We start from the raw sequence: 12683 nt of genomic DNA, 5'->3' as shown, positions 1-12683 counted from the left end.
CTCCACCAGTGATTGTGCCTGTAGATCCCACAAAATAACAGAGGGAAAATCTCCAGGGATGGAGACAGCCCCAGGCAGAGTGCAGAGACAGAGCAGAGGCTTCCCTGCTGCCAGAGGCTTTGCTGGGCCACAAGGACAGCTCTGGGTGAGTTCTCTGCTCTTCTACTTGCCAGACATTGCTCTGGGGAGATCCTGTTTCAGCACAGTTTATCCTGGAGCCTTTTTGCTTCCCAGAGTTCTGCTCTTGCCCCTTCCCAGCGTGGCATCCATTAGGGATAAGGTTATCTAGGGAACAGCCAGCTCAGCCAGAGCACCCTGCCCTGGCAGGGTCCAGCTGTCCCTTGGCAGGCTGCTACAGGGAGCCAGAGGATTCAATGAACAGCAGTGTCCTGTGCTGCACTTCCAGCTCACTCACCACTGGAATTACTGCAGGGTTCTCAGCACTTCTGCACCTCATCCTCTCAGGAAATCCTGGCTGCTGTGAAGCCAACTGGAGTTCTCCAGTGTCTGTGGCAGTGCTGTTAGGAGCAGTCCAACAGAAATCAAAACCAGTGGAGTTCATCTCAGGAATCTTGTCTGCACATTGCTTGTGTGATTCTGTTCGGGAAATCTAGTCTGTGGAATTCTGTCCTAGAAACCCCTGCTGAAAGTAATTGTCACAGAATATCTATATAATAATTAACTATTAACTGTCTCCAGTTGGGAGATGAACATCAAGAAAGGACACTAATTCAGCTTTTCCATGGGGAGCATGACGGTTCTCAGGAGTGAGAATCCCTTCTGTTCTGATCCATTTTTCCCCTCTGACTCAGAACAGCTCCGCCATCCATTTTCATTGAAAGAACTGTGATCCCAGCAGCACATCCTGAAACCCTCCCTTCAGAAAAGGAGAGGAAAACATTTCAGAGCCTAAGAAAATTTCCTTTTAGGAGGACAAAGCCCCATGGTTGTGTCTTTTTGCTCAAATGGATCCAGTTCAGCAGAACTGCATAAGCCACTGTGGCTTCCCAGCAAAGCAGGTTTTCCTCATCACACAACAGGACTATCTGCTCTTTGTTTCCTAAGACATCATGTTCTATCTGAGGCAGGCAATTAACAAAACCTAACTTTCCATTGCTCACTCCCTTTTTTTGGCTGTGCTGTTGCAGGAAGCTGTCACAGCCATGACATTTGAAGAAGGCATTAAAGTGATCCAGGTGGCAGAACGGGCCCGCCAGGGCCGTGCCCGAGCAGCCTTCATGAAGAGAATTTACCTTGAAGAGAAAAGACAAAATAAAAAACAGGAGGAAGAGACAGGTAAAAATCCAGATGATGCTGCCATTCGCATTCAAAAGGTGAGTTTCTTGTGTCGTAGCAATTCTGGCAAAGCCAAATGACAGTGTTTTGGTCAGGAGAGCAGCTGTAGACAGAAACACTGCTCACAGAGTGGGAAGCTTTATGAAATGATCCTTTTTAGGGTGTTCAGCAAGGTGAAATACATAATTTAAACCACTTTAAAAAATGAGACAGGACCCTAGATGTAAGATCAATGGAACCAGTCCTGCACTGGCAATTCAGGATGACATTGCAACTTACATGTTGTTTTTCCATTCTGATTTTTATGACCTCACTTGCTCTTTCTGGCCTCCGCTTGGAATTCAGTGCATCTCTGAATTCTTGTCTTTTTCTGTGATCTCCAGGGGAAGGGTTATTCCATATCTAGAAAAAAGGACGGAGGGAGGTCAGTGCTAAATTCCACAAAGAGTTCTTGCACATGAATAATTCAGACAAGTCAGCCTGATGAGAGCAGGAGCTCAGCCTAAATCTTATATCTAAACTTCGTGAAGCAGTGGCAGCTTTTAGAAGCCATCCAGAGCAGCATGAGGGGATAACAAACCTCAGAATTTGTTAAAAAAAATAGCAGATGGCAACCTGTTAAAAAGCAATAGTTTCAATTGTATATTGTGCCTTTCCTTCCTCTATTTGTTTTTTCCTGTGTCTGCCCCAGAAGGGGAAGCTGTACCAGGGCCCATTTATCTCATTAGAGTTGTGTTTACAATCCAGGTTTGGCGTGGGTACAGCCAGCGCAAGAGAACAGAGAAACTGAGGGAGGAGGAAATGATATTTCTGGGCATGGTAAGTAGGGCTGGGCCTCCAGAACACAAAATGCCACACTCTGGTTTGTTCTTCAGGCTTTTATAATTCAGCCCAAGAGCAGAAATTAATTTCTACGATTCCTCCTGTTTTAAAAGGAGTCTCCAAGGAATACTGAATTCAACTGAAATGATAAATGGCATAGGAGTAGCACAATTTGTCTTCTGCTGAATGGGTCTGTGCTATCTATACATTCTCCAATGTGTGTGGCAGATGTGGAAACTGGCTGTGGAGTATTTGCCCTGGGTTCCAAGGAATTTGACCTAGGCATGAGCAGCAAGGAAATTTTTATTAATCAGCTTTTCAGTCATGATTTCAAGAATGGTGAGCTGCCTTATGTCTGGAGTAGAATTCATGAAGGTTGGAAAAGCCACCTAAAATCATCAAGTCCAAGCATTAACCCAGCACTGCCAAGCGCACCCCTGGCCCATGTCCCCAAGTACCACATGACACATTTTTTGACACTTCCAGGAATGATGACTCTACCACTTAACTGGGCAGCCTGTTTCAATGCTTGACAGCCCTTACAGTGGGCTAAAATAATTAATTTTTCCTAATATTCAATTAAATTAAAGAAGCAAAATCCTCTTCTCCTACCCCTTTGCAAGGCACTGCTTGTGTATGTCAAGAGCAGGGAAGAGAAACCTAAGAACTGGCATGTTAATCCATCAATATTCTCTAATTCCATGGAAAAATCATCAAAATCTTCTTTAAATCACACTGAAGAGGGACAGGGAAGTGAACATCTGCCTATGGTCATTTAAATTGCACAGGGTTGAAAGAAAAAAGTTAAAGCACCTTTTCCATGAGGAATCTGTTCCTCCCAGCCCCTTCCTTGCAACAAACACCTGAAAAATAGGATAAATTCTTTACTGTTGACTTTTTTTTTGCCCCCCCCCCCAAATTTTTGGTGGCACTAACAGGTGTCAAGCCTCACCCAAGTCCAGCTGAAGTAGCATAGCCCTTGTACCAAGCTCTAGTAAAGCAGCAGCACATCACAGAAACATTCAGCCCTGCTCTGCATTTAAGTTTATTTATGCTTCCACGTTCTACAGTTCTTAAGTGATTAATTTATAAACTCATAATTTAATTTTGATTCAAAACATGCTGTCTGCTTTTCCCAGGCAGTCTGGGGGATTTTCTTGCCCAGCAATGGAATTGCCCTTAGCTGTTTTATAGGCTTCTGAAAACTGATTGTGCCTGGAGAATACATCTCACTGCAGTTAAAAATAGCATTAATACCTTACCTTTAGGAAGGAAAATTTGCCTAAACTTTGCCATGTTAAATACAGGTAACACCTATGGGATTACTGCCTTTAGTATCTGCTGGTCTCTAACAGCTAAACAGAACCTTGGGTGTCAATTCTGCCTCTGTTTAAGACAAAATTCCCAGAGATTTTAACTAGTGCAGACCTAAATGCTTGGGATGTACTGAAAATGACTTGGATATAGCACCTTTTGCAGAACAAGGGATTGTTTCCTGTCAAATCCCATGACGTTTCTGTCGAGTCCTTAGGAAGGAAATCTAAATCTGGCATCAGTTATCTGAGGGTTCACAGCTAAGCCCTCATTTCATGGTGGCTGGTGTGGGAGGAACTGGTAACTAGGATGTGAACAGGCTGGTTTATGGGGAGCATAATGTAATCTATATCATCAGAGGGATGAAGGGAATTAAAACCAAACACATTGAGTGCATTCAGTTCCTGACCTCCATTTAGAGGCAAGAGAATTGATGTTTGATCCTCTGCACTCTGACTCATTGCTCTTTATCAAGTTTATAATCAAAGCATGTGGGGGGAAAAAACTGATAACTCTAAATAAAAATTTAAAAAATCTTTCTAGGGGTTTTATATTCCCTTTTCCTTTCCATGCTGCATTCCCTTCCCTGATCTCCAAAGGAAGCAGACATTGGTTCCCACTGATAGATAGGCAGGGAGCTCCAAAGGTCAAGTCCCTTTGATGTATGATCACGTCAGGCCTCTAAAAAATGACCACAGATCTTCATGTGTAAATATGTTGAATTTGCTTTTCTAATGCTGCACGACTTAGATAAATTAGAAGACCCAACCATCCATTACTCCAAGTCCATCCCAAAGGAGACTCGACTTTTGTTGCAAAAAAATACAATTTTTCTTATAATTAGGGCTTTTTAAAAAAAAAAGTGTATGTTACTTTCAGACTGCTTTGCACAAAGAGCTGATCCATTTGAAGTTCTGTGTAAAAGATTTCAGCAAAAATTCAATTGTGTTGGCCTAAAAAATAGGAAAATAAGTGTCAAAGAATTGTCCAGTCTTTTGCTTAATTCAGTGTTATTTTCTTTACTCTCTATTTGCTTCACAAAAAATTTATGTACCTTTTCTGGAATTCAATTCTATTTCATCTTTTGCTTGATGACAGAGAACAGGCCTGTGGTAGAAAGATTTTTCTTGGCCCAAAAGTAAAGACTTATTATTATTATTATTATTATTATTTATTAAAGCCTAATTGCAGAAACATCATGATTCCCTCAGCACACATTCTCCAAAGCCCTGATAAATCACACTTCACAGTCCCAGTTTAATTTGTGAAGAGAAGCAAGCCTCCTTAGAGCACATATATCTTGATAACTGTATCCTGAGCTGCTTCCTGATCTTCCTCACATTCCTGCCACAGGGCTGTTTACTGCCAGCTCCAGTGTGACCACCAGAGCCACTGCTCCAGGCACGGGGTTGTGTTTAAACCACACTGATGTGGCAGAAAAACACACAGGGTTGTCTGAAAACACACACGTGATGTCTGAGCAGACCCACGTTTCCTTGCTCTGTTTTCCCATCCCAGCTCAATTTAACACACCAGGTTTTCAAACTGCTCTGTTCTTCTGGCATTTATAGATTCCCTGCCACTAAAAAGCCCCTTCAGAGGTTATGATTGTTTAATTTTGCTGCAGAGCTCAGTGCAGCTGGGTGTGTGACCTGGCTTTTGGCAACTGCTGTGTCTCAGGGTAGTGCAGAACAGCCCGAGCCTGGTCCTGGATCCACCCTCAGCACTCTCCTGCAGGAAGTTATGCTTATAATCTCAGAGCACAGGCTACTGGAAAGAGGAAAGGCTGGGTTTAACCTAAAACATTAGGATAAGCAGTTTGCCATCAGGCTGATTTATGAGAGAGTAGGAGGATGTTGGGGACCAGAGGAACAGTTAAAGCAATTAGGTGGGAAGAGCACAGAGCCAGCGTGTGCCCAGGTGTGGCCAAGGGCACCTGGCCTGTCACAGGGCTGATGTGGCCAGCAGGGGCAGGGACGTGAAGCCTCCCCTGTGCTGGGGACTGCTCCAAGTGCTCTGTTCAGTTCTACCTCCTTCTTCTCAAAGCATTCTGGAAGCCAGACCAAAAACTTCCAGTCAATGCTTTGGTAAATCCTCTGTTGTGTCTGGAGAAGTTAAAGTTTGCCACGTGCCTTATTTTGTCAGGCTATTCCAACACTGGCAAGTAAAAGTTGTTATTGAACCTCCTGAGAATTTTGTTGTTTCTGTACCACCCAGAGTGAATTAAACTGCCTTCCCTAAACCTGCTGAGCAGGAATTCGAGGAGTCAGGAAAAAAGAATACAGAATGACAAGCCCATCTCTCCACCTGTAGTGCCCTGATACATTTTCCCCCAGGCCTCTTTCTCCCTGGGCTGGGCTGACTCAGAGCAGCCCCTCCTTCCATTTTCATCAGAAGAACTGCAATCCCAGCAGCACAGGAACCAATCCCTCCAGAAAATGCTCCATAGCTTAAGAAATTCTCCTGGTTCTTTATGTCAAAGCTTCAGGGTTCTTTATGTCCTTTCCAATGGATGCAGTTCAGCAGGATGCATGAGCCATGTGGAGCCATTGTGGCGTCCTGCTGGAGCATCAGCTTTTCCTCATCACACATCACCACCAGATTCAGCTGCTCCTGAAGGTCCTCAGAAAAACATACTTCCCAAAATATCAGACTTTCAAGATATTGTAGGACAAGCCAAACCCCAGTGTAGGGTGTCACAGTTGTGAATTTACACTTATACAGTTCTATCCTGAAATTCCAGCCCTTCCCAAACAGTCAGTGGTGCAATACTTGCTGTTCTATGATTCTCTTACGTGGTATTTCCATCCTTCCAACCTGGAATAGTGGAAAGTGTCCCTGTCCTGGCAGGGGATGAAACAAGATGAGCTTTAAGATCTCTTTCAACCCAAACCATTCCATGATCCTTTTCACATGAAAGGATCTGTGTGGTGTTAAATAAAAAGCTGTTCTCTCCTTCTTATCTCTTTTAAGCATACCCTAATTTAGGCATGTTTTCTTGGTTAACGCTTTATTTATATCTGAGAAAACAGTCTGCCAAACATTCCTCCTTCTCTGAATTCCTGATAAATATAATTCATTTCATCCAGTCAGAAAAAAACCCCAGCATTTCCCAGAATAGCTTTCTGTGTAAACATTAAGGACTATGGCTAAATAAATATTATACATGATTTAACAAACTAAAAACTCCATCGAGTGAAATTTAAAATATTTCATCAGCTCTTGAAAGTGGGCAGCTACAGCAGTGGTGCAGATCAGGCCTGGTTTTGCCAAGTTTAAGATTAAAATGACTTTTGCTTGCCTGGATGTCAGCACAAAGCCCTCTGTTATTTCACATCTCAGCAGCGATAACTAATCTGTCCTGTTTTCAATAGAAATTTTAAGCCTGCTTATTTTTGAAACAGAAAGATTCTGGGAAGAAACAAGTATGCTAAATAATTTGGCTTTCATTGGCTGCAGTCACACTAACAATGAAATCACTGCCTTTCAGAGCCCAAAACGTGCTTGCCATGTTTAGTCCAAGTATAACAGCGTGCCCAGGTATCATGTCAGAAATAAACATAACCAAAATTACATAAACTCATCTGGCCCTGAATGTAAACTTTTTGTCCACTTCAAATTTTCTTTATCTTCCTAAAAGGTGTTACATGTAAATAGATTTCTAAATATATATTATATAAATCTCTAAACCAACCATTTTCAGTATTTTTTCAGAAAGGCCTCCTACTACAAATGCTTTGTTTGAACGCATATGACAATTACTTTAATTGGCAAAGCCATTGGAGTGAGTCAGAGAGTAGGGAAGCTTTAATGAATGCAATATATTTTGCTTACTTGTTCCCTTTTTTTTTTGTGCCTAATTTAGGAATTCAGCCATATAATTGATGTGGCTATCACCATTTGTGTACCATGGAACCTCTATTAATACAATTTTCATTTAGGGGGATGGAACTGGATGGGCTTTAAGGTGCTTCCAACCCAAACCATTGCATGATTTTATGATTCACAAGATAAGAGACCTCTTTAAAATCTATTCTTCCCTCAGCCAGACTGATTATATTGAGGAAACAAAGCAAGGACATAGTTGAGTCCTCTATCAAATTTTTAAATGCAGTTTGGAACACAGTTCAAAATTCAGTTGAATCATATCATAGAATCACAGAATAATCTGGGCTGGAAGAGAACTTAAAGATGATCTCACTCTACCCGTTGCCATGGGCAGGGACACCTTCCACCTGAAGAATAATAGTTGTAAGTAAAGATCAAGACCCCAGATGCTTTGATAGTAAATTATTTTCATCTATATGCCTATGTAATCCAAGTGTATAAAAAAAAATTATTTCACTTTCACCACTAGTTAAAATGAGTGACTATTACAACTAATTACTTTAAAAATATTTGGAAATAAAGCTTCTCCAAAGAGAAGCAAACTGTAAATGTACTGAAAAATACACTACACAACCATAGCATTTCCATCTTTTGAAATCTTACAATTACGGGCAATCCTGGCTGTGGCAGAACATTTCCTGAAGCCCCATAAAACCACAGAGCATGTGCTTCAGCTCTGCTGGTTCAGGCCTACGACAAGAAGCTGTCCTAAATTAAGTACCCAGCAATAAAAGCTGCAGTAAATCTACCTCTCAGGCATAATAGGGACGTTAGCCTTCTGACGTGGAGTGAAATGAAATGTATTTATTTCACCACCACCAAGCCTCTTTCTCTCGTAATGGAACAATTGAGGAGCAGTTAGTTCCACAGCAGGGCCTCCTCCTCCTCCTCCTCAGTGAGGAAGAGCAGCCGCGAGTATGCTCAGCCAGCCTGCGCACCTTCAAGTGCTTTATAATAAACAATAAAGGCTCTGCTGGGCAGCTGACTCAGCACTAAGGCAGAGCCTTTCCAGTCAGGAGAGGGATCCGGGCAATCCAAGTCCGAGGTTGGGAAGTGAAAATAGAGTTTTGTGGAATCAGGGAGTGCTTTGGTTGAAATGGGCTTTAAAGATCATCCAGTCCCACCCCTACCATGGGCAGTGACACCTTCCACTATCCCAGGCTATTCCAAGCTCCATCCAGCCTGGCCTTGGACATTTCCAGGGATCTAGGGGCAAACACAGCCTGTGCCAGGGCCTCCCCACCCTCACAGGGAAGAATTCCTTCCTGATAGCCAATCTAAACCTACTCTCTGTCAGTTTGAAGCCATTTCCCCTTGTCCTGTCACTCCAGGCCCTCTCCAGCTTCCTTGTAACCCCTTCAGATACTGGAAGGGGCTCTGAGGTTTCCACACAAGCTTCTCTTCTCCAGGCTGAACATGCCCAGCTCCCTCACCCTGTCTCCAGATGGGAGGTTCTCCAGTCCCCTTATCACCCACATAGTCCTTCATCCCACTGACTTACCTGGGAGGTGTAGGAAATACCTTCTTCGTTCTGCTGGTGCATCATCCCCTTCCCTAAAACCTAAATTCTTTTGGGGATGAGTAAAGAACGGAACAGAAGAATGTTATCAGCACACTCATGACTGATGAGTTGGAATAAAATTCTCTTTTAGACAAATGTCCATTTTGCCTTATTAATTTAAACAAGGATTTTAAAGACAAAGCCCATCAAACATTAGATAAGCCTTTTAAGTTAATGGACCATGTAGTCCTATTTTCCCACAAACTCAGGAATCTTCGTATTATGTCCTATTTTTACAGCAACATCAATTATTAATATGTATACTTTTGCTGACAGAGGACCACACTAAAAATCTGAGTTTCGTTATCCAGTTCTGGGTCATTAACTGTGAAAAGCTTGTAAATATAATGGTTTATTCACATGGGAAGCCTTCATTAAGATGCATTATTCTACAACTGATGTGGCAGCATTGCATTATCAAGTTCACTGTCTCCATCTAATATTTGTAATTTGTTTCTAAATGAGTTGCTGTTTGTAGGGCAAGTTAACAAATTTGAATTTCACATGGCCAGAGAAATTTCTTAGAGATGGGAAAATGCTTCTTCCCCCAAGGAAAAGCCATTTATTAGCATCTTCCTGGAGAATGCCTCCCTTTGATTCAGAAGCAGGAACATTAGAGGCGCTGAGAGAGAGGATGTTAGAAATAAATTGGCTTTTGTCTTCCTTCCATGCACATTAGAGGGCTATGGAAGCACACTAAGGATAACTTCAGAGCTCCACAACAGCCATGTGGAAACATGGAAAGCTCTTCCATGACACTGTAAGGCACAGGTCACAGGCTGGCCAGCAGGGAAGCATTCCTGCTGGAGCTGTTGGAATTCATCCTCTCTCTTGGCACTCTCTCCAGCCATTTCACTTCCCATTCCCTCTTGTGTCTGCATGGCCAAAGCTTTTTCAGACCTATTTTCTTCTGAGTTCTGCTTGCTGACAAGAGAACAGAACCCCCAGCAGGGCTGGTGGAGAGATTCTGTCTCTTTTTGAAGGCCCAAGAGCGCCTGAAGATGAACGCAAGGCCCCAGGTTGTGCAGTTGGCTCCTCATTCCTGAGACAGGGTTAGGAATGTGTTAAATTCTGAAGCTGGTGCGGTTTAGGCTGACACATACTTCTGTGATTAGGTCAAGAACACTGTGGACAAAATAAAGTTTAACAGAGCGGCTTTCTTCAGCTGCAAAGCTGGAAGGTATCACCTATGCTATTCATAGCTTATTTCCTTTTATTCAAGTGTTTTAACAGTCTAAAATATTTTATATCATCATTTACTTGACAGAATAAAAGCATTTTCTATGAAAATTCTTGACAAATGGTAGAGAACTGACAGTTCCATCCTCTGGACATCTTGTTACAGCTCTTCAGCACCTCCCGTTGCTCCAGTGTCTATATTTACGTTATGTTGCTAAATTCCCTTCCACACTTAGTTTTGTCTAGTTCATCTTCTTATTCCCTCCCTATTTTATCAATTAATTCATTTCCTTGAGTATCCACATGCTTGGATCAGTTCCTTTAGTCCAAGGAAGCTGTTTTTAAGATAGTCCCCATTTCACTTGTTAGCCCACATGCACAAATTCTTTTGATGTCTCCCCATCTTTTTCTCAAGTCCATTCCTTTTTTGTTTACATGACTGTATTGATTTCAAAGTGACAGAACAGAAAGTCAAGCCAGCTGTACATTCACCTGTGCTGTTTTATTTAAAAATTAAATGCCAATGGCATGATGTCCTCACTTCCAGTCAGTGCTTTTTTCCTCATTCTCCTCTCCCAGAACAGGAGCCAACCTTACATTCCTGGCACATGCTGGCCTCCTGCTCTTCCCTCATGAACAGGGCATGCTGTGGATGTTCCACATTAGCCAGCCCTGAGTCCTTCAGGCCTCATTTATCACAGCCAGATGTGCTCTTCATTCTGTGCTCCCCTCGCCCATCGCAGCTGAAGCGTGTTATTGCCAAAGAAATCAGGAGGACTGGGGGGAAGAGGAGAATGCAGCGTCATCAACTTGCCCTGTTCTCTTTCATGCCTTTCTTTAGAAAAATACTGAAAGTAAATGGCTGGAGTCTTGTTCTAGAAGTAATTCTCATTTCTTATGTTTTCTTGCAGTAAAACAGAGTCTGGAAAAGAAAATTTTTTTAAAAAATACAAAGGGTAAATACAAAAGAGCTTCTCATAAGTTGTTCTGCAGGTTTATGTCTGCACTTCAGCCTTGGTGCTGAGTACAGCTCATAAACTCCTATCAGCAGATGTATTGATAACTGAATGGCGCTCAGACAGGGAGCTGCTCAAATATTTACTCAGGGTTTGGCTGGGTTTTGCCAGCCAGAACATATCCCATGGCCTTGTTGCTATCAGCATCTAAGCCAGCTGGTTCAGAGCTACCTGGACTGTGTCCACAGCAGCTTCATGACTCTGGGCTTAAGTGTAGCAATTCACTTTTTGGAGATAAAAATTTCCTGCTGCTGATCTTACACTGGCACCTCCTTGCCAGTTCAAACAAACCTCCTTGCCAGCTCTTACCTCATCTGGCTTGAGGACTGGTGAAAGGGAGGCTGAGTAAATTCACAGTGGGAGGAGCTGGTCATCCAAGGCAGTGATGCAGTGGAGAGCACTGCATCAAGATGCAGTGAAGAGCAGCTGAGAGGAGCTGCAAAGGTTCTGGGATGGCAGGTAGGAGCTCTGCTGCCCGTGCTGCTGCTCCCCAAGTTGGTCTGGTCCCACTGCTCACCACTTCCCTTGCTGTGGCACTGGCCCTCAGCTGCTCCTTGGCTGGATGATCCACCTTGTTATAGTGGAAAATAAGTAACTTGAGGAGATGGGAGGAGGGGAAAAAACGAAAGAAATTATTTTCCACTTTTTAGGGAGCTGAACTGCAGGGTCAGGTGAGTGCCAGAGCCTGAGCAGGAGAAGGGAAGGATCATACACCCAGCAGTTCAGGTGGTGCAGGAGCTGACCCTTCCCAGCCCCAATAAACTGCTCACCTGGTGACATTTCACCTTTAAATGTTCAGGCTGTGCTGAAGGAGAAGCGTGTCTTTCTCCATCAGCCACAGATGAGCCCCCCTAAAGCTGCAGGTATCCTCATGCCCATCTGATGGGAATTTCTCAGGAATGCCCTGAGGATTGCTGTAGGGAGACAAATAAAGGAGTTGGTTTTGGATCTCAGTCTGGAAAACTGGCCTTGGGGGTGCTCCTCTGGTTTCCAAATGAGCCCCTGAGAGAGCAGCATCACATCTGGCTGTCCTGGGCTTCATTTAACATCAGCAAGGCAGACAATGATGAAATACAAATAAACACTGTTAATAGTAGCTGTGTTGTACTTATAAATAGGTGCTGCTGAGGGGGAAGATTGGAAACACTTGACTTCCCTGAAAACTGGGAATTGAGCAAAGGTAACATCTCAGGGTAAAAGGCAGCACTTGGGGTCACATATTCAGGAAGGGAACATGTGCAGCCACCTTTCAAAACCACACTGCTGCTCTTATTTCCTCCTGAATATTTTCTCCCTGGTGGCCTTGACCGATTCCTGTAGCACAGTGCGAGTCACACATCCCAGATGCAGGGGAGGCAGTAAATTGCTTTCCTGAATGGGGCCTCTGTGCTTGCTTTGGACACTCTGGGATCCCTCTGGGTGCTCAATGAAACCAAATTTGCTTGGCACTTACTAGTAATTTTTGGAAGCATGGAAAAGCAGGGAATAGCAGATCTTAAATATGAGCTGGCCAAAGTTTTGACAGAGCTTTTTGTCTTTGCGGGAGGCCTCTGGAATTGGGACTTGGAGCACACCAGAAAATACATCACCAGAGCAAGAAGAATGCA

General features: G+C 43.2%; 1 protein-coding gene across 1 annotated transcript in view; it reads left to right on the top strand.

The window, feature by feature from the left end:
• The window catches only part of DRC11 (dynein regulatory complex subunit 11), a 98598-nt gene that overhangs the window by 14799 nt on the left and 71116 nt on the right, over positions 1 to 12683 (top strand). The window contains exons 4-5 of the mRNA XM_083864600.1: positions 1149 to 1334; positions 2044 to 2115. Coding sequence (XP_083720726.1) covers positions 1149 to 1334; positions 2044 to 2115 — 258 coding nt within the window. The remainder of the gene's footprint in view (positions 1 to 1148; positions 1335 to 2043; positions 2116 to 12683) is intronic.

The sequence above is a fragment of the Zosterops lateralis genome, assembly GCF_965231275.1.
Source record: "Zosterops lateralis genome assembly, chromosome: 7".
NCBI classification, from domain to species: domain Eukaryota; kingdom Metazoa; phylum Chordata; class Aves; order Passeriformes; family Zosteropidae; genus Zosterops; species Zosterops lateralis.
The sequence above is the reverse complement of the archived record's forward strand: the minus strand, read 5'-3'. Positions and strand labels throughout refer to the sequence as shown.